The 27,945-nt window shown below is 30.1% G+C and overlaps 1 protein-coding gene across 7 annotated transcripts in view; it reads left to right on the forward strand.

The window, feature by feature from the left end:
* LOC118191559 (uncharacterized) overlaps nucleotides 1–24,876 on the forward strand; it is a 369,008-nt gene extending 344,132 nt beyond the window's left edge. For all 7 annotated transcript variants that reach the window (XM_035362356.2, XM_085812153.1, XM_085812149.1 and 4 more), the window contains 9 exons: nucleotides 4,407–4,488; nucleotides 4,592–4,696; nucleotides 6,356–6,411; nucleotides 10,855–10,960; nucleotides 11,104–11,276; nucleotides 13,100–13,219; nucleotides 13,470–13,567; nucleotides 15,009–15,154; nucleotides 22,094–24,876. In XM_035362356.2, coding sequence (XP_035218247.2) covers nucleotides 4,407–4,488; nucleotides 4,592–4,696; nucleotides 6,356–6,411; nucleotides 10,855–10,960; nucleotides 11,104–11,276; nucleotides 13,100–13,219; nucleotides 13,470–13,567; nucleotides 15,009–15,154; nucleotides 22,094–23,067 — 1,860 coding nt within the window. In that variant the 3' untranslated portion in view covers nucleotides 23,068–24,876. The remainder of the gene's footprint in view (nucleotides 1–4,406; nucleotides 4,489–4,591; nucleotides 4,697–6,355; nucleotides 6,412–10,854; nucleotides 10,961–11,103; nucleotides 11,277–13,099; nucleotides 13,220–13,469; nucleotides 13,568–15,008; nucleotides 15,155–22,093) is intronic.
* Nucleotides 24,877–27,945: the final 3,069 nt, after the last annotated feature.

The following is a 27,945-nucleotide window of genomic DNA, read 5'->3' on the forward strand; positions in this document are numbered from 1 at the left end:
GGTAAATTGCGAACTTATTTGCTTTAAAAGTGATTGAATTATGCTGTTCTTAAGTTCCGGTTAAGGTTTTTATGCCTTTAGTTAATCTACATGCAGTAGTTTTAGAATTATCAAGAATTTAAATGTTTAAGTGGTGCTAAGCCTAAATAAGCCGCCATTTGTTTAGATTTGAAACTCTTAATAAAATAGTGAATTAAGTCAGTTGGTGCACCAGCTTCAGTGTCTTTTTGCCGGTGGGGCCCAAAGTGAACTTTCAGTTTTGTGCACCGAAAATGTTGTCATGCTGCCCGTAGGCCGAATTACGTTTTTGCATAGAAACGCTAATTTGAATCGGGGGGGGGGAGAATCTTTTAGTTTTTTTTAACTGTATTTGGTGTTTCAACATATTCTGTATTTTGCAGTTTTTAATGAAGATTGAGTTTTTATGTATTTTTGCTTTAACGCGACGTGAGAACTGAATTTATTGAATTAGAAATTATATATGTAATGAAATTCGAGGAAATGCAGCCAAAAATGTGTATAATTTAATAGGCCGTACAAGGAAGTCACGTGGTGTCTACGTCAGATTTTTTCTTTTCCCAACGATTTGCCGATGCCGTTTTTAATAGTTCATTTTAAATTATAAAATTGTATAATCCCTGTCTTTAATTTCTGAGAGCTTAATTTGAAAACTAAACTGAAATTCGCATACAAAAATTCCAATATTCCTAAATCTTACTATTTTAAACTTTTCAGTATTTTAAATACTTTTTTAACATTTCTAAATAAATTTTAGTGTTAAACTCTTCGAGGGGTTAAATTTTAATCTGATTTCAGATTTTCAAATTGCGGTTTTTATTAGTCTAATTTAATTTTATTAAGTCTTTTAAATTGTTGATAACTCCACAAATATTGCATGCAGATTTACTATAGGCATAAAAAACCTTAACCGGAAGATAAGAACAACATAATTCAATTATTTTTAAAGCAAAAAATGCACAATTTACAAACGTATAAGAATAAAGAATCTGAGCTCACTGAATATAGTAACAGAATGGATATATATATATATACATATATTAATGTACTTTTATATTTTTTTGGGGGGGAGGGAAGAGCCCTTTATTCTGTCTTTACGTGCAGATGTCACGCAAAAACATTATTAAATTGCATTCGATAGCCGTCAAAATGGATATTTTCGTTGAAATATGATACCTGAAATTTTTCGCGATTACAATACTTCCTTTTTACTTCGTACAAGGAAGTCAAAAACATTTTTATCTCCAGCGCGCGAGACTGTGTATCGGCATATCTAAAGATATGCTCTTTTTAAATATTTTGCTATATTGATGCTGAATTTAAGTGCGAAAAACATGTTAACGGACTAAACGTTGAAAGGGGACCCTTTGTGCGTAATATAAAATCTGAAAGCTTTCAGATTTATTTATTTTTATTGTAATAAATATTTTTATTACAGCAGAAATTTTTGTTTACTTTTATATCAAAAACGGTTGATGAACATGACAGACAAGTAAAGAGTTTTTGATTCAATCGAATGCTTTTATTTTTGCGAGGCAGAAAAAAATTTCTCTGCATGACAGCATAGAAAGGAACAATATTTTCCAAATTAGTTAATCATCTTAATGACGCTTCCAAATTACATTTATCTCCTTGCTCAATATTAACGCTTCATGAATGACTACTAAAATATAAATGAGGAAGTGATGCACTAATGATTTGAGGAAAGATACTACTTATCATGAGTGGAATATTATCTGCGTCGTTGAGAGGCTATTTGAGCGAAAAGAAAGAAGAGAGGGGGGGGGGAAAGGGCGACTCTCATTTTGAATTACTAGTCATTTAGGCTAATTCCACTTATCTAGAGTGTGAGCTAAGGGAGCTTGACGACGCTTATCAGCAAGCCACGACACATGGCATCGTTATCTTCCAAATTATAACAGTGTGTTACCTAGAAATAATTAATTCACATATAAAATACTTACATTTTTATTATTTTCCTGTAACTATTGGATTATTAATACAATTTTTTTTTTTTATATATATATGGGAAAAAGTTAGGTCGTGCCGCAATGCATTTATTACAAATATGTTAATTTTTGTAAAAATTCTAGATTGTATTTTTCTGTCATGGTGATGAATAGAAAAACACAAGGAAAGGGAAACATGCCAATGTGGAATTTCAAATTAGGCAAAAACGCAAATGGGCATAAATTCTGAATCAAATTCTAGCGATTTTGACGGTGATCAGACAGAATCCCCCTTCTTCGGAAAAAAAAAAAAAAAAAAAAAAAAAAAAAAAAATTCAAAATAAAAAAAATTTAAAAAAAAAAAAAATTTACATACTTATTTTCCTGTAAATATGGTTGTTTCTCTATTTAAAAATATTTTGCTCTTGATGAAGAAGGACTTGTATATTTTTTTCCCTTTAAAATCTATGCCAGACTAAAGTGGTATTGTTAGCCCAAAGGGGCGTTAGACCCAAAGTGCTAACGGGGACCTGTTGAGGCTCCAAACAGCTGTTATTCTTTCTAAATGGAGAAAATACTGGGATGTGACATTAAGCACTCGGGAGGATGAATGTAGGAGGAAACTGGGATATTACGGGATGTCTTGTGGGTGTAGTAAGTAGGACTTTAAAACCTAATAACATTCCATGTGCTGTCTGTGGGACCTTGATACTATGTTCTGAGGATATAATGGGATGTGTTTAGGAGGCTAGTGGGATATCGCGGGATGTCCTGAGGATGTAGAAAGTAGTTCACATCCTAATAACATCCCGTACGCTGTCGATGAAACTTAGTTAGGATGTCCTGAGGATATACTGGGATGTGACATGAAGCACTCGGGAGGATGTGTTTAGGAGGTTCGGGGGGATGTTCCGGGATGTCTTGAGGGATGTGTGCATATCTCACGAGCAACATCCTCAGGATATCCCAAGCATGTTTTTGTGCTATGTGGGTATTGGGTCTACGCCTGTTTAACTGTGTTAGCCACCAGGTGTTCTCGTTTCCATTCCCAATGTTTGTCGTGAAAAGCTGGGATGCCAAATTCAATCGGTTAATTAAATAACATGAAATTGATTTTTTATTATAATGAAATAATCAACCAAGTGTACCACTGGCATAGCTAGAGTTTCCAGCGCCCGGGGACAACTGAAGAATTTGCGCCCCTTTCTGTGTGCCAAGAATGAAAAATATTTCATTAAAAAATTTCGTAGCATCAATTTGGCGGCCCTTGGATGCTGCGCCCAGGGACAGATGTCCCCCTTTGCCCACCCTAGCTACGCCTCTGAAGTGTACATTTGAGTTAAAATAATACGTTGAATATCGATTATTGGAGATGTTAAGGCAACAGAAATCAGCGTAATTTACGAATATGACACTGATAACGTGGCAGTTCTAAAATATCGTCGTCGAAAATAAAGCAATTCAAAAACTTCGCAGTTTCCAAAACATCGTCATCGAAAATATCTCGGTAAAACATAAAGCGCCTACAAATCATCGCATGACGAATAACATCGCAGACATGCGTTTTTCAGGCATTTAAAAATTATAAATACATATTCGTATACTGATTTGTAAGCGCAAAAAAAAAAAGGAATGACGAATATCGTTACTTTTATACTTATAGCAGTAAACATAATTTTACGATCTGATAATTAATTAAACAATTTTAATAGAGATAACCACTTGCAATTACTCATCTTCCTTTTTCTAATCTTTTTTAAACTACATTTTTCATGAAAAACCTAGAAACTGCCACGTATTTCACAGATTTCAAAGCCCTGTTTCATTTTTATTTGCAATAACTGCTTTCTTTCATTACAATAGACGTTTATGTGTAAATGCTTACTGATTTGGAGGCTCGTATAATTGCATATTTGGAGGAACTGATTATTAAAAATAGTCCAAACATAATTACCGAAAGCCACTCTTGGAGCAGTCTGCCAGTTGATGGAACTATAGTAATATTTTTCTTTTCTCAGTCGTTTTTACAGCCAATATGTATACAGTCAAAAGTCATTAATTCGGACACCCATAATCCGGAATGATCTATAATCCGGACCTCAAAGCTACAAACTTTCTGCGCATGCGTCGCTTTGACGCATGCACATAGGCGTTTAGGCATGCGCGTAAGACCTTTACGGCTGCGCATATGCGTGTGCGCAAGTGCATAATACGTTTACGCATGCGCGTTTAATGTATAACGGACGGTATAAGCTGAAATTATCTAATGATGATCTATAATCCGGAATTGCCGAAGTCCCGACGAGTCCGGATTAACGACTTTTGACTGTATAGTAATTCTGTGATAATATTAAATTTTCTGTATCATATACCCTGCAAAATGTTTCACTGTTATCTGTATATATTTACTTCTAAATAGTACTTTATTCTTCTCCTTAGCTGAATGCCCTATCTGTTCCTAAATTATCTGCAGATCTGGAGAAAACTCTTAAGCAACTGGAGCTTACGAAGCAAGACCTTGGTAAGAACAGGAAGCTGTAATTTAGTTATTTATTTGTTTGTTTCACATGAAAAGCTTACCTGAAAAGAGGTACTAAAGGTTTTCTTTTCTTTCAATCATACAGCTTACTATGAAAGGGAAGTAGAAGAGATGAAGGCTCATCATTGTCAAGAGTTGAATGATCTGTCCAATAAATTATTTGAAGTTTATCAAGGGGAGGTCGCCGAACGTAAGTCACTTATTGAAATATAATTTAATAAAAAAATGAAGTTGATTAGATACAGAAAAGTGTCACAGATCTTCTGCCGGACTATCTTTTTAGATTTCATTTTTGTTGTAAATTGTAAATATGTATCTAGATTTATTAACTTTTATTCAGGAAATCATTTAGTTGCTTAATTCATTTTATTAATGTTATTTCTTTTAAAAGAAAAGCCACAGGAAATATTGTACATATTTACATTTCTGTATACAGTCAAAAGTCTTTAATCCGGACATCCATAATCCGGAATGATCTATAAATCCGGACCTCAAAGCTACAAACTTTCTGCGTATGCGCATAATATGTTAACGCATGCGTGTTTAATGTACAACGGACGGTATAAGCTAAGCTAAAATTATCTAATTCAGTTAATGTTGGAGATTGCATTGTTCCTTAATCTTCTAATTGGATCCGGCTTATTATTTTTTGCAGACTGTTAAAGCAATTTTATAAAAAGTAAGCTTGAACTTTCGATTATGTCAAAAAGAATTTCCGATTCTGGAGCTGCCAAAGGATCTACAAAGCGAAAGCATGTTTCGATGTCCATCAAACAAAAAGTGGAATTGCTACAAAAAATGGATAAAGGCACATCTTTTGTTTCTCTAACCATTCGGAAATCTGTTTATTAATTTCACCCTGCTCTGTGGGAGGAAGGGGGGACATCCTCGCAGCACGCAATGAACTGGAAATTGATCTGTCAGCACTATCCTTATCTTCAGGGCAGATGTTTTTATTTTATTCGGCTTATAATTCCTTACTAAATGTAGTATTTCATCTTGATGTACTCCGCCTTTTCATAACATAGGTGCATCTATTTTAAAATTAGATCCACTTATTTAAATCATTTAAATTAAATTCCTCGTCATTATAAATATTACGAATACACATCAAATAGTTTTCTGGTTGCAATTTTCTGATTTTGACTATGCATAATGTATGCTTTACGCATGCTCGCGTTGAAAGAAATGTTCAACAAAGTAAACAAATAAATATTAAGCTTTTTTTTTTTTTTTTTTTTTTTTTTTTTTAAATTTTTATTTTGATACCCTTTAGATCATAATTTCTCTTTATTTTATAAATTACAGTTTCATATTTTTAATTTTATAATTTCTGCATGCCATCTTACCAGATTTAAACTGATGATCTATAATCCGGAAAAACCGATAATCTGGAATCGCCGAAGTCCCGACGAGTCCGGATTAAAGACTTTTGACTGTATTTTTCATATTTTCTACATATTCCTATAGAAATGAGTTCTAAGATAGTTAGTCTTGTACAACTTTAATAGTAAATAATTTGCTATTGTTGTAAGCCCTCAGCTATTTGAAACAACAGCATAAATATTTCGCTTTTATCCAGTGCTGATCCTAAACCGTCAGCTGCCCAAGTACAAATTAAAATTGGCTGCCCTTTTTTACAGAAGTGTGTTCAATAACCATTTCACCACCTTAAATTTGGCCCACTCATGTGCTTTGCACCTTCTTGCTCCGTTATGATCGGCCCTGCTTTTATCACATATTATATCAAAGTTTTAGTATGACTGAGTAGATTTAAATAAAGTGTTAGATATTAGAAAATTTACTACAAAAATATAATTTAATATTAATTGAAATTTTTATTTTATAGTAAATGCAAAACACAATGAAGAAATAAATCATCTAAAGAGCAACCAACAAAAACAGGTAAGATTTAAAAAAAGGTGTGTTACTAAAGTCTGATTGCCTACTATTCTGTATATGCGATGTGTGTGTGTAATATATATATATAATTTATAATTAGAAAACTTTTTATATACCATTTCCAAGGAACAGAAATTCGATTAAAACCACAAATTATTAAAAGAAAAAATTTTAGTCAGTATTTTAATTAGTGTTTCAAAGTAGTATTTTCTAGACAACTATTGTTTTAGAAACAGACAAATCTGTAAAGAAAAATCCTTTATCGCAAAAATACCAAAATCTAAAGTAAAAATTTTAAGTATTGAAAAAGTAGCTATTGTTATTGATCGCAGATTAATTGACTTGTCAAGCGGAACAAACCAATCTGCTATCAGTTAACAACAGGTAAATTAAGTGAGAGTGTTTCATCTTTCTTTCCAAGTAAGTATCAAATTATATTTCTGCTAGAAGCAAATCATGAGTCACGAACAATAATTAATAGAAAGACATTAGTCCATTTAAGCCAAAAGAATCTTCTTAAACAAAATAAATTAGTAAATAATCTTTCAAATTTAAGTTAACACAACTAAACGAGATTCTTACTTTAGAAAAGATATTCCCCGATATATATATTCACTCAGCAGGAACCAAGTAAAAGAGTATGAAGAAGGAAATGAAAATGTGAAAAAGCAAACTAAAAAAAAAAATGTGCAGCCTCTATGTGTAATGTGAATGTGTAGTGAAATGTGTAAATAAGCTGTTCGGTTATTTGAATGAATAAAGTGAGGTTGAATTTAATGGTATCACAGCTTTGTGTAATATTTTTGCCATATCATCTGAGAGGATGTAAGCATGACTGTTAAAATGAATAATTTATTTTGAGAAAATTTTGGATTATGGTATAATTAGTCAAAGAATAGTTTATTATGAAATATTTAAGAAATTAAAAGTTAAAAGAAAACAAAGGGGGGGGGGGCGGGAACCCAAATATTTCACTTTTGTTTTTAAATAAAAATATTTACCTATTGCCAATTCATAAAGCTAAATCATTGTTGTTGAATAAAATTGAAACCTAACTAAAAAGAATTTCAATTTTAAAAGCTCCAATATTTATTTCTACATTTCTCTAATGTAAAATGATATAAACAGAAAAATGCTAAACTGTTAAAAAAAAGTATATTATTCCTTCACTTAAAAAAAAAATTACTTGGGGAAGATTCGTGTCCATACATTATTACAAAATTTCATCAAGAATACTGTACAATGAAAATATTAAAAATTTTTAAAACTAATGCCATAAAATATTAATTTTACCTTATTAAAAATACAGATACAGTACAAAGTCCGCAATCCGGACTCATCGGGACTTTGGCGATTTCCGGATTGGGGGTTTTTCCAAATTAGAGATCATCAATTTAAATCCAGTAAGATGGCATGCAGAAATTATACAATTAAAAATATTAAACTGTAATTTATGAAATAAAGAGCAATTATGATCTAAAGGGTGTTTACTTTATTAAAAATTTTTTTCAATGCGTGCATGCGTAAAGTATGCGCGTTCTCTATGGCATGCGTAAAGTTAAGTGCAGCTTTGAGGTCTGGATTATAGATCATTCCGGATAATGGACTTTGTACTGTATAACATTTTAAGTGATACACTTTCTGATCCCAATGAGAAATGCACTTTTTATTATTGAAAATGAATAAAAGATTTTATCCATCATCAGTTAGTAACAATGTGCTATCATATATCCCATATTTATTTGTAATGGACAGGATTTTATCACTTCTTGAAAACAAAAACGTCTCTTCAAAGTGCTAAAAAAGGAATAGAGAAGACATTATTTGGAAGGAAAATACAGGGTTCGTACGGTCCTTAGATTTTTTGGAATCTATTTTTGGTCCTTAAAAGTCCTTAATTTTGGCCAAAATCAACAGAAGGTTCTTAATTTTAATCATCTGAAATTTCTGTCTGTTTTTACGACTGTCATTTTGAGTGCGAGTTAGCATTTTGAGAAATATTTTTGGCGATTCACTACCGTATATATGGTAATCTTTTGAATGGGTTCATGAGTTATAATTTGTTTCTATTTCTAATATAAATGATGGGATACTCGAGTTTCTAAGCAAGAAGTGAAACATATGTATTTTGAAATTCATTTTTCCTAGTAAAGAGCTTTTAAACAACTTTTTGCTTTTGGGGATGTGAGTTTTTTTATTAAACGGTTCTAAATTTGGTAACTTTTCAACATTTTGGCGATTTTAAGGTTAGTTTCTAAAGAAACTTTTTAATTCCAAAATCTCAGAATTTTTCGACGATTTTTTTTAAAACATCGTAACATTGATAAATTTTATTAAAATAATGGTAATATATTGAAATTATATTTAAAAAATAACATTAAAATAAAACATTTTTTTTTCGCTGTCATATTATAAAGTTTCATTTTGGCAACTTATACAATATTTTAAATCTGAAAAATAAACAAGGTATAATGCTATAAAGCACAATTTACGAAACAGCTCTTAGCAAAAGTAAATTAGCTATGTAATTAAATAAAAAGTCTTGTTTTTAATTTTTTCATATTAAGAGTTTTCCCCCATGTAATTGTCTCAGAATATTCAAAATTCTCAGAATGTGCATCAGTTTTCTCTATAAAATTAATTTTATACTTTTTCCCGAAATATTTCTGGCTTTTTTCTGTTACAGAAATGGTGGGGATAATTTTTCTTTAGGATTTTAAACATTGCAGCTTGCAAAGTTTAGAAGGATTTGAAGGCAAGATTTATAGACCCACGTTTCTAGAAGATTTGAGAAATATGTGACAAAATGTAAAAAGTCTCCATGGTATGAACACGTAGTGGATGTATTTTACAGAAAGTTTACAATGAATTTCTTGATTTTGGGAGAACATCTGGAAGAACATTGAAAACATAATATTTGAATGTATTACTTCTGATACTAGAATCTTAACATGTTTATTTTCTCTACTTTTCACTAGACAGAAGCATGGAAAATATCAAAAATGCTTCTGATCTTATCACATGGCATTATAGAAAGGGATTTTTTTATTAATAAAGAAATTGAAAACTTACAATTTAAAAGATTCATCTAATATTTCTTAATGCATCATACACACTAGGCATTTTCCTACCTGATGCAGTCTCTGTGGATCCTAAGTTCTGCTGCCTACTGCCTTTCTAAATTCTGCTTCCAATGCTTGCTCTAAATTCTAAAAGTTTTGCCATTTCTAGATTTTGTTGTTCGGTGTGTCACTAAATTCTAGAAATTCTGCCACATCAGCTCTGTAACCGTCCTTTACTATATATATTTCATATTGCTTCTGAATGTTTATATTACTAAAGAAATAAAATTAGCCGTTTTTTCTGTACATTCTAAATGCATTTAGTGTTTTTTAGAATAACGGAAATCCTTAAATCCCAAAATTCTAAAATGAAAAGGAAACGTGTTGAAGAAAGAAACTGAGTACATAAAGGAAATTATTCTTCAAAGATATGTGCAGCTATTATTATGTAAATTACCCAGCTGTTTATGATTTCGACCTTTACTATAATTTTCCATTTCTATTTCCTCATATGATAGAGTTATTGAGCCAGATTAAATTACAATTAAATTGTATAATCTTTGACCACTAGTCCATATTATTATTTGACTGTTCTTCTTTAATTACATCACCGTGAGCTGTAATTGATTTTGTTAGCATAAGAACATGCCTTTATGTTCTAAGTTTTTTTTAAATAAGAGGCTTATTTAAACCTTTGCTATTGTAGTTAATTTCAGACATAGCAATAATATGCTTCAGTCTGTCGGGGGTTTTGGACTGTTTAACTTTTACCAGATCAATTAAACCCTCATAGGTACATTATGGAGAGGTTGACAAGTTAGGAGATGAAGCATGCAGAAACTAGTGAGACTTTTGGTTTGCATATTGAGACAAATCTCTAATTGTTAGAAAAGATGCTTAAAAGAGAAGGAAATCGATATAGACTTTCAAATATGACCAACTATCATAAGTGTAAAATATTTAATGCTACTTGATAAATTGCATGGTTTATTTTATTCTCAAACTTATTAACAATTATGTTAATTAATTCATGTTTAGTAATAATGTGTACTATTTAAGGATCTATTTTATTTTTAGGATTGTATTACAAAAGTGAGATTCAGGCATAGATAATATCTTCAATTGAATTTATTCTGTTCCCGTTTGCTCATAGGTCCTTAATTTTTTTCATTAATGGTCCTTAATTTCCGTGTGCAGAAATGTGTACGAACCCTGAAAACAGTAATTTTGTTACTTTAATTAAATTATATTTTTATCAGGAACTGTCTGTCATTCATTTAAAATTGATACAAACAAGTTGATGTATATAATTGTACAATAAATGATAATTATTGTTGTAATCATGTATTAGTATTTATTTATTTATTAAATTCTATTTCAACAGATTGAAAGCTTATCAGCAACTTTTAACATCTCTACTGAAGAGCTGAAGGCCCAGCATGAAAAGCTAGTTGCACGTTTAGAGCAAGAAATAATCTGCCAACAAGAAGGCGAGTTCACTTTTCCATAACTTAAAAAATGTTTGAAGAGTAATATAGTAAATGTTAATATACTGCCATTATAAACTGTTTGCTTTTTAATTTGTAAGCATAATAAATATCTCTCACATATCCATTACTTTGGGGTTTTACAGAAATGAAAATTTTCCAAGAGCGTGAAATAAAAGATCTAGAAGAGAAGCATGCACAAAGTACAAAATTACTCCAAGAGCACATAGAACAGCTTCAGAAAAAATGTGCAGAACTCAAGCAACATTCCCTCAGTATGGAGGACGCAATGCGCAAAGATACAGACTCCAAACTACAGGTAACTTTTGTTTTTCTAATTTACAATAGAATATTAAAGTATATTTTAAAATTTTGTAAAATTAAATATTAATCTGTAACTCTGGTTTTCATCATTAACTTATTCTACAAATATTAACTATTGCATTAATATCTGCAGCAATCGTGAAATGTAACAATGTTAGTAGGATTATTTTTTTTTAATTTATAGATTAACGTTTTAGTGGAATTGGAGCATCTGTCATTTAATACATTTAATGATAATTCTAGAATTTTAGCCCATTTTAAGAAGTATGTCTAAAGCAGTGCTTCTTAACTCGTGTGATGATGTGGACAAAGTTTTACGAAGTGTGTCACAGAATTTTTAAGCTTCAAAATTTTTACCTTTGTTTCTAATGCTATATATAAGCAAATAAATATTTTTTATGAAAATATTGAAATATAAATAAAGAAACTGATTCATGCATTTTAAAAATAATTTTCATGCTATTCTGCTGGTCATAACACTGTATTTTGACACACATTGTGGACCTCACCAAGCATACCATCGCAAAATGTCAAGATTTATTGGCATTAGTCATAAAGGCATAGAACAATGAAATAGACTCTGTTGTTTGTTTTCCTTCCTATATTTACCCACTCTGTTATTGTAAAAATTTTAATGTAAATTTAATCTGTAAATTTCACTAAAACAATGTTATTTCTTGTATTTTGAAAGAAAAATCATTTGAAATAAAATGCATTAAACAAATATTAAAAGGAGGGGTTTCTACCACTTAAAATTAATTTCTATTGCACTATTAGGGTTGGAATATTTTGCCACTTAATATTGTTATGAAATGTCCAGCTGCGGTAAGATAGCTTCCCTGCAAAGCAGGTTTAGTGTTGCCAGAAAATGGTAAGAGAAGGCAGAGTTGCCAGATTTGGCACAAAATCGCCCATTTGACAACAAAATTGGTGATATGCCATAGATGGATGAACATTCTGAAATGAATTTGTATCAGTTTGGCAAAGAATGTTCTCAAAGGCAGGCCAAAAGCTATATAAACACTGCCTGTATGTGGAGTAGCAGTGTATTATTGTCTAGTGTATTGTGAGTTGGTGCATAGAGAGTGTGCATCGTTGAGATTATCTAGTGTATCGCGAGTTGTAGTGTGGAGAGTCTCGAGAGTACGTTGAGTTCCGAGAACGACCGAGCAGAGTCGGGAGATGTACTCTGGTATTCTAGTAGCTGTGTTCTAGTGCTTTGCCGTGAAGCTGTCTTCACCATTGTAGCCTGAAGGCTGTGTTGCTGATTGTTTCAGCATGTTTGTTGTAGTTTTTCGACAACTGTAAACATGTTTTTGGAGCTGTCCTGAGTAATACTGGCTAATAAATTCTTCATTAAGTATTGTCGTCAATCACTCCAAATCCATGAACCCGTAAAAATGCAACAGTATTAAATTGGGAGCATAACACATGTAGTGGCTTTGTTATCATTAGAATTGTGATTTTGTTAAAGAAATAAGTATAATATTGTTGTACTTGCTTATAAGTTAGAGTAAATGGTAGTTTTAAATAAAAGAGAAATTACTGTTTGACATATATGATGATATATTTGTTGATTTGATGAATAATATGTTATTACAATTTGAAAAGATATATTAAAGATGCCATGGCAACTGTTATTCATATGATTAGTAGTAAATCATTTATTTCTAAAGCTGTTTTTCTTTTTTATTTAGAAGCTGCATAAGTTAATTGTTATATAATATACTGACAGTAGAATATTTTCAGTTGTAATATTAGAAAATATTTCCTGCTGTTAATGCCAAAATTAATTTGAGAATTTATTTTGCATTATAGTGGGTTACTACAAGAAAGGTAGATTTAGAGAAGGAAGTAGAAAGTTTGAAAACAGTTTTGGAGATGAAAAACAAAGAATTACATTCCTTGAGAGTTCAAAACTTAGAAATGGAAAAACAGGTAATAATATTATAAAATCCTAATGTAAAGTAATTAAAGTTTCAAAGTAATTTATACTTATGTAATTCTGAAACTGTGCATATATTACTGGAAATTTTAGTTCAGGTTTACTTATGTGGAATGAAAATTGCTCTATTATATATCACACAGTATGAATTTTCTCTTTTGCTATACCTAATAAACTAAAATTCTTCATAATTAAATAGGTATTTAATGGAAAAATTAATCTAATTATTCTGATTCCAAATAGCTCGAGGAGCTGCCTTTGGCACGTGAAAAGATTAAAATGTTACAGGCTAGAGCAGAGGATTTAGAAGCCTTGATGATTGAGAAAACAAAGCTGGAAAGGTAATTACTTTGATTTTATATAGTGTTTTTTCATTACCTAATTCTTCATGTGCAAAATAAACAACAATTATACAAACAATAATTATGTGTGTTACCTCTCATGACTGCACATATTGCCTGGCACTTATTTAAAAAAACTAATTTTGACTGATTAATCATTATAGCATATTTAAAACTCCCTGTATGGAAAACATTTTTTTAAAAAATCACATTTTACAAAAATAGAAGGAATCTAAATATGCAATATAAAAAGCCATCCAAGGTAACACTGTGATTGGAGACTGATATTCATAGCATAAAGGTTTAGTTTGAATTCCAGATAAAGCATAAATATTTGTGTCTTCACAGCTTGAGCAGCAATTAAATTCAATAATGCCAAATGTTCTCTTCATTTAATAGTAGTGAGCAAAGAATACAAAATCTTCATATTCCTGGCTTCTATTAGTCAAAACTGAGATGGAAAGGAGGCAGTGCTTTATTTTGCCTAGATCAACTATGTTATCTATCTAGCAGACACATTCTGTGAATAAACTCAGCTGATCATTGATAAGCTAACCAGTGTAGAATAGCAAAATTATCTGAGTGTGTGTGGGGGGGAATTAATAAATCTTGAGAAAATTAATTGCCATGTATAGTACAAATATCAAACTGAATATTGAAAAGTAAAATCTCATACTTAATACTGCATTAATTTATATATATATTTATCAGAGTTGTTATAGACAGCCTGTCTACTTTGCCAGTTGAAATTTAAATAACATCTTCTTTCACATTTTTTCTCACAGACAAATAAATAAATGAAAAATCTGAAAGCTTTCATATTTTAAATTACAGCCAAAGAAGTGTTTTTTAACATTTTGTGTGTTACCTTTATTTATTAAATATTATGTTCTTTGCACTTAAACCATAAAATTCAACAGCAATATTGCAAAATAATTTTAAAATGAGCCTATCTTTAGAATTTCCGATACACAGTTTCGTGCGCTGGAGATAATCCCCCCCCCGCAGAGTGTTGCCATTTCTCGCTTTGAAGTCGTCGAGTTTTTTTAATAAAAAATTCTTTAATGTATGACAAAATCTGAAATAGATAATAAAACAAATTCCAAATTAGGGCTTCCAGATGCCCAGATTCGGTAGAGGTTTACGTTATTCAAAATTGGATGGCTCTAGGTACCGTTGTTTTATCACAATGCAAGAAGCATATATACATTTATGCAGAATCTTCATTACTTAATTTCTTTAAATATAATATAGGGCTCTAATATTTGGTGGCAACAGTTTGAAAAGTGAATCAACGCAAAGTGCCAAAACAAAATTAACAGCCCTTCTGGACTAAAAAGTGGAATATTTTCTATTTTAAAACTATTAATTAATTATTAGCTAATTATATATTAAAATTGACTTCTGTTTTAACATCCTTTTATTTTATGTTCCTCTTTAGGAAGCTTTCATCTGAAAATCAGCAAATTAGGGATACTTATGAGAAGGAATCAAAAGTAAATAAACGTTTATCGATGGAAAATGAAGAGCTGCAATGGCGACTAAGACAAGCTGAACAGTCTTTGATATCTGGATCTTTTTCAGAAGGTATTGTTTGACTTACTTCTTGCTCTGATGTTAAGTTATATAAATATCTCAAAATATTTGTTCATATTCTAGTAAGACAATAATATTTTGCTAATCTGTCTATTAAAAAGATCAAAACTACTTGTGCATATAATAACTCTTAATGAAATAATTTTACAGAGAAATTGTTTCTAAACCTGTTATGAGGGAATTTTGACTTGTACTTAAATGTTAGCAATTCCGAAAATTTGAGCTTAGAAGAAAATTTTTATAATCCTTCATTCTGTAAGTTTACAATATTATATATATATTAAAATATAATTTGCTGTAGTATTTTGACAGTGACAATCATTTACAAGAAATTAAACTTAAAAGTGCTTTTAAAACAAGAAATAAAATTCTATAAATCAATTGCCAAAATTTATATTAAATGCTTATCCTGTATGAAATCATTAATTCTAATTAAGGCAAAAAAGAAAGGTTATTTAAAAACTCTTTACAATATACTTTGTCAAAGTAAAGTAAAATTGTATAAAAGGAAAGAGGGAGTTAATGAAAAATGTAATGTATAATTTTTATCTTAGCTCATATACAGAAAAAATAATTACAGCAGTTTATGTTGTGCATAATTACAGCAGTTTATATCAAAATTTTGATAATCATGTCCATAAATCTTATTCTTTTAAGTTAGGAAGATATATATTAAAATTTTTCAATACTTGCATATATCAGAACAGATAAAAATAGCTTATTCAAGTTTTACAGCAGCATGCTTTTTTATTAAAAATATTTATATTACTTTACCATTAAATATCTTCTTTCACAGTGCAAGTACTCCAAGCAAAATATATTTAGAAAGTTAAATAAATAAAAGTGGTGTTTTTGTATACATGTCCACTTTAAAATATTTGATATACGTGGTATTTGGACACAAAAATTTCTGTTTTGGTATACCGTATTTGTTTGAAATACGACTACAGATGTATCAGTCATGACTGAAGGCAGTACACTTATTTCTTTTCTGATTAATTTTACTCATAAGGCGACAATAAATATACAGCAAATTCTAATGCCAAATTTGACATCATTTGTATCAATTGCCTTTGGTATTCCTGCATGTGGTTAATTTGTCCTCTCATATACAACTTTTTTAATTCATTTTGTGAATTATTTGTTCAGATTGACTTTATTGTGGTATTATATTAATAAATTTGTTTCGGAAGACATTGGAAGAAAAAAAAAAGAGAAATAAATTTTGCAAATTTTCTTTTATATGTACAATATATATATTTCCCACTGCATTTGTATTTTAGTATTAAACAGTGTTATAATATTTTTATAAGAAAAGATTAATAATTTCCCCTTTATTTCTTATTGTAAAATTTCACTTGGTTATACATCGTCCAAGGATCTGGAATGGATAAATGACGTAATCCGAGAAACCAGTGTATAAGATTTAATGTGAATTAATATTTCTGGGATACCTTTTATTTTGTTATGGAGTGTAGCATTTATAAAAATTAAACAAAATTCAATCTAGTAACATTTCCTCAGTGAAGTTAATGTTACTATGCACTGGATTTTATTTTTCACATTCTTCGATACATTTTATATAATCATACATACATATTTGAAAATTTTCAGAATTCCTTCAAATACTTTATCGTTTTATTAGTTCTGTACAGTACTTAAAGCTTTTGAACCTTTGATTTAATATTTGAAAACCTGTTACCAAGTATATGTAATAAGTTAATTGTATGTTTAAATTATTTAAGAAAATATGATTAACCTTCTGTTTTATATTCATCTAAATTATGTAAATGTATTTTTTGGATCATCATAAAAGAATCCAAACAAAGCTGAGCTATAAACCTCTTAAGGTGCAAATTTAAAGATGCAAATTTTATTTTTTCAAAATCTGCATCTTATTCTTTTTCGCTCACATTATTTTTTCAATTTTCACTTGTCTTCTCTTAATTTCAGTGTTTGAAATAAGCATATTAAATATCTAACTGTATTTCAAATAAAATTACTTTCATCCTATTTAGAATTATGTTAATAAAAATACAGTTTGGTATAGTCATCATGAGAATTTTCCGCATATGCTGTGCTAGATTCATGTGCAGCTCTTCCATTGTTTTTCATTTCATTTCATAAATATTTTTGGATAGTAGAATTAAGAGACCATGCATGCTGGTGTAATGTCAAGTTAAAGAATTTCAGGTGCATACATTACATGGATAATTCAGTAAGTCGCACTTATTCTCCCATGGAAAGCCTTTAATAACTCCCTCAGGACAAAAATATGTAAAAAATAACAAAAGAAAATACTCTAATTAAATACCTTTAATTACCAGTAAATTTACAATACATAACTTGTTTATTCAGCAAGTTTTTTAACAGTTACTTTGTATACATCTTATACAGATTTAGGGCAATAACCCATGCCTTCTTTTTTGGTACAAGCGCAATAATTCCATATTGTGACATTCAGTTTTCACGCATCCAGGCATTCCATATATTTGCACGTGAAATTTTTTTTCCTTCTTAAAGATGCCCCTTCCTTTATTCTCTGGAGTAAGTCAAGGTGCAGATAAAAGGTACACTGTAGTATGTCGTTACTCATATAAATTATTATGCGGGAAACGGGTGCAAAAAAAGTAATAATTCTACTGTTATAAAAATATAAGGAATGATTTCAAAAACAGAATATTTCAATTTATTGGTCATAATTGATTAGAACTCCCCTTCAAAGTAATTCTTTCCGAATACAATTCTTATGGCAAATTTTTTTTCCAATCTTTGAAACGGTCATTTTTGTGAAATTCTTTCAGATTTGCATAAAATTCTCTTTTATTGCTTCAACATATTCAAAACAGTGACCTTGAAGCAGAATTTTATCTGTTCAAATAAGTCACTTCATGCCATATCAGATCAATAAAAAAGATTATTAGTCATATTTGTTGTTTTGATGTAGCCATATTTAGCCCTATTTATTGTTTATTAAGAACTACGCCTGTTGAATTTTTGGCCAAAAATCTTTACATCAAAGCATAGATCCAGGCATCATTACTCATGCATTTTAGGAAAAACTCATCTAGAGAAAGCATGGAGCTACTTTGAATACGTCATTTATAGGGAAAAATTTCAACATTTTTGAACAACTAACAACACATTGCAAACCTAGATGATGCTTTAAAATTGAAAATTTTCAAGAGGATTTAAATGATAGCAGAATTTGTTCAATAACAAAATGAACTGTGAAATTACTGCTAACCAACAAATCTTTTAATCTCTTGTTCTTGTTAGTTAATTAGATGGTCAACTAGAGTATTGATTCTCTGCTTACCTTAAATGTCTTATATCATTCAAAAGCTTTTGTTTTGAATGAGGTGCTGTTATCAAAACCTATTTTGCAACATTTTAACTGTTTTACAGCGGAAATTCCATCATAAAAAAGAAACTTAATGCATGTTCTTTGCTCAGATATGTTTGCCATTTTGAAAAGTCACCGAAACAGAATTTTTTCATTAAAAATAAATAATATATATTTATATGCAAATTAAAAGAAAATTAAATATGGATTGCTGTCACATATCAATGAAAATGATATCACCTGAAAAATTTTTACAATGGATTTCTAGCATGTATCTATTTCAAATGAATCATTTCTGATACCTTTTGATAACAGTAATTACCTTGGTTAAATCGTATTTTTTTATGATTCAATAATAAGGAATACATCAGTATTAACTTCTAATTAATTTTTTTTTCATATTGTTCTCAGTTGGTTAAATTAGTCATCATAAGTAATGAATTATTATTTAAGAAACAGTAGCATAATTTAAAGAAATGTTTAGAACATATATTTTTAATATTTCTAATTTTCTCGTTTAAATTCTAGCACAATTATAAATACTCAAATGTCGTTTAATTTTCCAAATCTAGTATAAATGCAATAGATTAATCTGTAGTATATGTTAAAAATTAATTATATCAAAATAAACAAAAAACAGATAAGAAAATAAAATGTAAAATCATTAATTTTAATTCATTATAATTATACTGCAGTTTACTACTAACTTTCTCATTCATACAGAAACTGTACTCCTGCATTTTTTTTTTTTTTTTTAAGTAAAAATATTTGCAAGGTAAGAATCAGAGTTGCTAATATCAAACCTAGAATTATTTTTTCCATATTAGCTAATTACTGGTGTTCAGATGTTTGAATTCTAAAATAGTAGGTTATAAAATAATGATGATAGTAATAATTTTTACATGAACAGTTAGTAAGTTATGAATATAAGTGTATTATTTATGAATTTTACAAATGAGTGTTATTTACAGTATTACTATTTTCTAATATATTTTAATCAATGATAAAATTAAGGTTAATAATAACTTCCTTGTATAATTTATAAAATTAAATCCATTATTTTCTAACTATTGAGTTATGTTTGTAAGGTAACAAAGTCATCTTCTTAATTTGGTAATTTTATGAATATTTTATCAGGCTATTTACCATATTTGACGGCATATAAGACGCACTTTTTTTCCTAAATTTGGTCTAAAAAAAAGTTACCTGTGTCTTATACGTGAAGGACACAGGTTAACTTTCAATACTGAATGCTATTTTTAGCCTGGATAAAGGTCTAGACACACATAACTTTTTCTACATCTACATGTGGGTGGCTTTGTAAATAAGGGTGCGTCTTATATGCCATCAAATACGGTATTCATTCCTTTCAAAAATTTTGTTTTCTTTTTAAATTTAAATTAACCCCTTAACTGCGGACGTATATATATATATGGCTTGCTCTGCCAATGCGTTAACTGCCATGGGCGTTTACATACGCCTGTCCGAACTACTATCATTTGCTTTGCGTTGCTACCTGTAAAATTATTCACAAAGCTTTGGAATGCAACACCTCAATGACTTTGACAAAGTATGCGAAGGAGGATACCATTTCAGAGAAATGTGGGAAGAAATTGGAGAGAGAGGTGTGTCTAAAGCGATGAAAGTAATGACTGTGCGGTATTGCTGGTGTTGTTTGAGTAAAACATTATTTTTTTTCATTCTGTGTGCTCCGTTTTCGTTTACTTTTTGTAGTAGGTTCCAGGAATAAAGTAAGATATAACGGATGTTTCAAACCCATTTAATCTTTTTTGAATTATTTTTTCATGAACTGCTCGTGCTTCATATCGTTATTGAAACTAACCGTTGTGTAGACGAGTACATGAACCAAAACCTTGCAAACGAAAAATCAAGAACAAAATCCTGGCATTCAACCAGTTCAGAAGAAATATATGTTTTTTTAGGGATACTGATTTCACTGAAACCTTATACAGTCAAAAGTCGTTAATCCGGACTCATCGGGACTTCGGCGATTCCGGATTATCGATTTTTCCGGATTATAGATCATCAGTTTAAATCGCGTAAGATGGCATGCAGAAATTCTAAAATTCAAAATATGAAACCGTAATTTATAAAATAAAGAACAATTATGATCTAAAGGGTATCAAAATTTACAAAAAAAAAAGCTTAATATTTATTTGTTTACTTTATTAAACATTTCTCTCAATGTAAGTTGTTTAAGTTGCTTCATTTTATGTGATAATACTTTCTCTTTAATTCTATAAAAAGACATAATTTCTTGTTCAGTTACAAAGTTCCGCTGTTCAAGTCCCGTTAATTGCTGTGCCGAGAATACCGATTAACTTGTCAATCGAAATTTTTTCGTTTTCACTAACCTCTCTGTCACATTCTTCATGTCTTTATCCATTTTTTGCAGCAATTCCACTTTTTGTTTGTTGGACATCGAAACATACTTTCGTTTTGTAGATCCTTTGGAAGTTCCAGCATCGGAAATTCTATTTGACATAATCGAAAGTTCAAGTTTACTTTTATAAAATTGCTCTTACAGTCTGCAAAAAATAATAAACGGGATCTAATTCGAAGATTAAGGAACAACGCAATCATTAACATTAACTGAAATAGATAATTAGATAATTTTAGCTTACACCATCCGTTATACATTAAACGCGCAGGCGAAAACGTATTCTGCACTTGCGCACACGCATATGCGCAGTAGTCAAGGTCTTACACGCACGCGTAAAACGCCTGTGCGTATGTGCCGACGCGGCGCATGCGCAGAAAGTTTTTAGCTTTGAAGTCCGTATTATAGATCATTCCGGATTATGGGTGTCCGAATTAACGACTTTTGACTGTATTACACTTTACTGGTCTAAAAATTAATTGATTTTAGGGATCTTTTTATTTATACTTTTACTCAAAACATTAAATTTTGTGTATTCATTTTTTTCTTTTATTCTTTATTTTGTGAAAGTAAACAGTTTTTAGAAAGTAAAACTTGCACTTATTTTCCCCCAATACATCACATAACTATGAGCAACTGTGTGAAAAACCGTAGCACTGGGAAATGAATCTTGTACGTTTTCCGCAGCAGTTAAGGGGTTAAAAAAGTAATTTTGTTATTTTAATGTAAAAAATAAATCACATTTCTTATGTCCAAAATAAATACTTCCAATCTTTCGAAATGCTCACATTAAGAATATTGCTTCCTAAACTATTCATATTTTATATTAGTGGCATTTATGTTGACAATCAATTTTTACAAAAAGGATTAAATTGTGACATAAGATTGCAACAATTTTAACTATATGAAAAAAGCAGGATCTATATCCTTGATCTATTTCACAAGAAAAATATTGAAAAAAATTTCCAAAAACTACACTATTTTTTTACCAATAATTTTTATAAATATTTTGAACAACTGTTAAACTGAAAATATTAAAATGATAGTGAGTTATTCAATTTTTGTCATTTACAGACTTTTTTAAATGCACATTCTCTTTAAATATGTGTATTAAATTTCTCTCGATTTAGCTGAATTTCGTATACTTGCAAACATTCATTCTAATCAAAATAACTTCTTTCAGCTGCAGAATTTCAAGAAATTACAGAAAATGGAGCTTTATCTCCTGTTAAGTCTCCTGCTCCACAAACTCTATCTAGATCAGTGTTTTTCACTTTCATGGACAAAGATGATATCTCATCTTATTCTCCAAGATCCCAGTACAAAAAAATAACTTCAAATTTTTCTGCCAATTATAAAACTTCACCAGGTAGAACACCAAAATCACCAACCACAAGTCCTAGGAGACCAAAAAGTCACTCAGAGCCACCACAACCACAGTTATCTTCCAGCACACCACGAAAAATTGCCAAACAGCCATCAGTAAAACACAAAACCTCACAAAAGCGGCAGCGAGCTGGAGGTGATGGTGGTAGCACAAACAACGAACACAATGAAGTTAATCTCTCGTCCATGGCAGAAAGCATGGCATCATCTGTGAGTAGTGAAAGTTCTGTGTTTGAGCACAAAGAAAGGCTCTTGGAAGAGCACAAGGATCACATCATGGCATCTTTGGAAATCCTTCGTGAACAACGAAGTGCTGAAATTGCCATGAGTGAACCAGTGACACCAACTTCTACAGAATGCATGGAAGTTAAAGGTTCTCCAGGATTTGAAACTCAGGACATGTCTCGATCTGCAGAATTTGCTGATCCTAAAACTTATTATCACATGACCTTCCCTGTACTTAAAGAAGGTGGAATTGCTGATTGTGATACTGAGGACAGTGGTAAGGTGTCAAATAATAGTAGTTCCCCTTCAAGAGATGCAACCGATATGCATTCCATGTCAGTTGGTAATAGTCCAAGCAAAGCAGGTAAGACAACTTCTTTGGAAATTAAATTAAAAGTAATGAGTACTTCATCCCCAGAATTTGGTGCTACAGATAACAGCACAGAAACACAAAAATGTATATCTGGTGCTATTTCAGCAGATGATGTACAAATCACGGAATCAGACAAACTAAGTAAGACACAAGGAGGATGGAGGACTCTTTAAAGAGTAAACTTTGTGATAAAACTAAAGTTACTGAGAATTACTATGAGCTTTCACTAAATGATTATGAGATCTAAACTGAGTGATTAAGCCATTGCCAAATGAGTTTTTCTTTATAAAATTATTTTAATGTATAAAAAAATATTTATTCTAGTTGGGGAGATATCTTTCAGTATTCTATAGATAATTAAATATGTTTTAACATAGAAGCAGCTAAACGAGTTTTGTGTAAAACATGTTCCCCCACCCCCTTTTCTTATATACTTACATTGTTTTATTTTTTCAGTTATTTTTTTAATGAAGTTTGTAAAAATTTCATTTTGTTTAAAATTATGTAAAAAATGATAACATTTATTCTATTACATAAAATTAAATATCTTTAAAAAGTAAACTGAAATCTTTTAATGTAAAATTCTGAAGTTATAAATTTTGAATTCAAAAATCTGAATCTTAATTGTTGATTTTTTGATAATTATATATTTCTGAATGGATTTCTAAAGGAATTTTGCTAATAATGATAAAAAAGTTTTGTCTTTTTAGCTTTTTTCCTATTATAAAAATAAGGTTTATCAATATCATTGTCTATGATATTTTAGGAAGAAAAAAATTTGAATTTGATAAGGTAATTTTTTTTAAGACTGAAATGTCGTCGAAAAATATTAAATACAAAAACCATTTGAGCATTTTATTACTTAAATTAGATCTTTATAAGAAATATACAAAGAGAAACCAGAAAGAATTATAAACAAAAATTCTCACTTTGCTTAAAAATCCTTCTGTCATTTTTTGTGGAAATTTTTATTCTCTGCTCTTTAACTGCCGGTGAAAAGAATGGAAAACTGAAATTCCATATTTGCTGTTAGATAAGTAGATTAAAAACTTATTACTGGATGTTTTATATTTATATAAATATATGATACAGAGTTAATGGTGCAAAATTTGGCTTGCCAATAAAGAGTTGTTGTACCTGCAGATGATTCTACCGAAGTTATCTACTAAACATTAACCTCTTTGTACAGATATGTTTGAATTTATACAATTCTAGTCAAATGAATGGTGGTAGTGTGATACATTTTAATAGCAATTTAAAATATTTCTAAAGTTAAGTTACTTTGAAATAAATTTTGCCAGAGGTAGATATATTAATGATGCTTAAATTCATAAAATATATATTCAATAGTAATATATATATAATGTGCCACAGAAGACAATTTATAATATAGAATCATAAAGTGTGATAATCAATTATTTACATACTAAACATTCCAATTAAATTTTTCAAATGCAAAATCTTTGTTCTTTAAAGAAAATTTTCAAAATATTGTTATAACCAATGTTTGAATTTAAAATTTCAAAACTACTTATTTACTTTTATAATACCAACTCATAATTAACTGAAATCGCCATCGATATTATTGTTGATTATGGAAGTTTTGCTATAAACAGTTTCATAGGATATCAATGTCATGCTATATGTGGTGATTTAAAACTATACTTCATTGTGAATTTTATTGTTGTTTATATTTGGAAGTGCTACTTTGTAGGAAAGAAAACTTGTACAATAATTTAGTTTGCTGCTCCCACCTTTAAAATCTTAAAATATTCAATGAATTAAAAATATTTTTCAATTTGTCTCACTTAAAATGGCCTATTTCAAAAGAACAAAGGTATACGTGTTTAATTTAAGCATGATTGCATTTGTTGAGTGAATATGTAAATATAAACAGTATTGTAATGTGCTGCAAGCTTGTTGTGACATTAATTGTAATAATGATGAAAATGCTTGTGAATAAAGAGATTATATAAACAAGACCATTATTTTTTTAACTATCTTTAAAAATGTCGTAACACAGTGAGATTACAAATAATCATACAGATTATTTTATTATTTTTCGCATACTGCCTTTTTTACTGCAAAATGTGTGTGGCCAGCCAAGGCACAATGGTGCTGGTTTGGTTTGTGATTACGGCAATTACGACAAAACATCTGCCTAAGGGAAGGGATGTCTCTCTGGAGGACTTAGAGAAACTGGATCATATACACATGGGAAAAACCATAAAAACGCCCATGCAGCCAGCATTTTTACAGGATTCGAACCCCAAACCAAATTACCAGTGTTCAGCTACTTTACTACTCAGCTGGGCCTCATTGGTGTTGAGTAGGAGATGAAAAGCTGCTCTATCTGGTATAAGACAGCAGAAGAGATGCAAATCGGATACATTATTACGCTCGGTAATCATTCATTTTTCTTGGTCACATGGAAGACAGGACCATAGTGTTTTGGTTGTTCTACTCAGTGCCTATTCAATGATCAATGCTTCAACAAGTGAATGTCTTCTACTGATAGTATTAGTAAATGGAAGTTTTCAATGAATAATTATTTTGATTTTGCAGTCAGAAAAACCACTGTACCTAATTAATTATGGGATGCTTATTGCTACTTACTAGTCCCCCTACAAGAAATTTATTTTAATTATTGTGAAGTGTTACATTCTAGTTTGCTACTTCAAGTCATTTATAATAACTTATCAGTTAAATTTAATTTTTCTTCTTAGCTACAAATCTAGTTCAGCTATTTTGATTTACTTAGCTGCTTTATCCCATGCAGTAAATGACAATTTTAATTGCTAATGCAATACAGAAGTGAAAATTTTAAATATTTCAATTAATATTATCTAGCTTACATTATATGCAATTGTACAATTCTACACATAAAATCTTAAAATAGTTTTTCAATACAATATGAAATTCATTTATTCAAAAAAGAAATATATTTTTACATAGCAAAATTTAATCCAGAAAATTAATGTATGAACATCAATATTCAAAAGTAAAATGAACTCTATCAAAAACACAGTGTATTTAAAATGACTAGTGCCTTAAAGTTGTTATAAGTGTTGGTACATACAAAACAAAATACCTACAAGTCGCATCAAAATATTTCAGTTTGGAAGATAATATGTATTAATTTTCAATTTGTCTGTTTCAGTTTATATTTCTGATTTGAATTAAATCTGATTTTAAAAAGACAGTTTTAACATAAGCACAAAAGTAAGTTTAAAATGTGAAAAATCGCATATACTTTGATATATAGCAATATACAAATGTACATTTTATTTTGATTGCAAAATTAAGTTATGTAAATATATAATAGAACTTCAGTTACTTAAGCCTGATGTTAATATGCAGAATTCAAAATCAGTGTTAACTTTCCTTGATAAGCATAATTATAATTACTCAAAATTTTCTTCTGCTTCTTTAAAATTAAACTTTTCAAAATTCATCTTGTATCACAATTTGTAAAGGCACATTTTGAAGCACTTATTACAATAAAGCAATTTCTATCTTTTCTATATTTTTAATATTCTAAATTAAAATTGCATTGAAATTATTCATGGAGAAATGGTTAAACATCTTAATGAAAAAACAAGACAATGTTTGTAGACCATTTTTAACACATCATGGAAATTTGGCAGGCTGCCTAAGGCATGGAAAATTTCTATCATGTACCTTAACCAAATAAATCAACTACAGAATGCATGAACTATAAGGCCTATCACTCTCACTTTTACAAGGTGATGAACAAATCATTCACTCTACAATCCTAGAAGTCCTCATTAAAAAAAAAAAAAAAAAAAAAAGTTCATTTTTATCAGACAGCCTACAGAAATTAACATTCCACTGAAGACCAAATATTCTATCTCAGTCAGTCTATCATTGATGGTTTCTAAGAAAGACTACCACAAAAGACCACTGTTATTTTTCTTGAGGTGTCTTCTGCATTTAATAGAGTGTGCAGAAAGAAACTCGTAAAACATATACATTATTTGGTATTGGGAGAAATGCCCTTATCTGGATAAATGATTTCTTTAGGGACAGAAAAATTAAAGTGCGCTGCAGTGGATGTTTACCCAAGAGAAAGGAAATCCTTGCAGAACATCCACACTAGCCTTGACAAAGATAGTACAGTGGCCTGGCACTAAGGGATATTCATGAACCTGAAACAGTGCTTCAGAAATCCCTAAATGGAATCACAAAGTGGATGTAGAGCTTAAGATCAATGCTGAAGTGACTACTGTCTGTATCTTTTCAACAGATAGGATGCATAGAAATCTGAAGAATCCAAAATTATACATTGAAGGCAAATTCATTATGAAGACATCATGCTCAAAATACTTGGAACCACCTTAGATGCAGAATTAAGATTCATTGAGCATGTCAAAACCTGACAAAGCTTTGAAAAGTTTTAGAATCATCAAAAGTCTTTGTGGAACAAATTGTACAATTTTCCCCAGAACACTTAGAATAACATACACCTCACTAATTAGACTGATCAGAGTATGTTTCTCCCACTTAGGCTCATGCTTCCAGCACCGTCTTTGGAGAAATTAGAAAGTGTTTAGGCAAAGGCCACAAACATCATTACCAGTGCAATGGTCTTCCACCAATAATTTAAAAGTAATTCAGAACTGTGGCTTTAAAAGCCTTAGATGAAAATTTACAAACAAGGCAAGAAGCTGTGTACCAGAACACATCACTAGAAAAAACTTTGAAAACTATAACAGCACAAGTCTGAAAAGGTCATCTCCTATGCAGTTTGACAAAGCATCTCCTATGCAATTTGACAAAGATATCACAGCAGTTTTCGACCTTGATCACAAAAAATGTTCAGTCTTCCAAGAGCCAACATTTCCTTCCAAGCTTCCTATGAACTACTCAATCTACACAGTATTTAGTCTACAATGCAATAAAAATAAATAAAAAGGAATTGATTGACATCTTTGGAGCAAAAAGGATCAACCAATGAAATGCTTATACAGATGACTCATCAAATAAGACAATTACTGATGGAGGGCCTGAAGTGTTTCTGACTACCCCAG

The sequence above is a fragment of the Stegodyphus dumicola genome, chromosome 2, assembly GCF_044657685.1.
Source record: "Stegodyphus dumicola isolate Sdum_Otavi_A_Nest chromosome 2, ASM4465768v1".
NCBI classification, from domain to species: Eukaryota; Metazoa; Arthropoda; class Arachnida; order Araneae; family Eresidae; genus Stegodyphus; species Stegodyphus dumicola.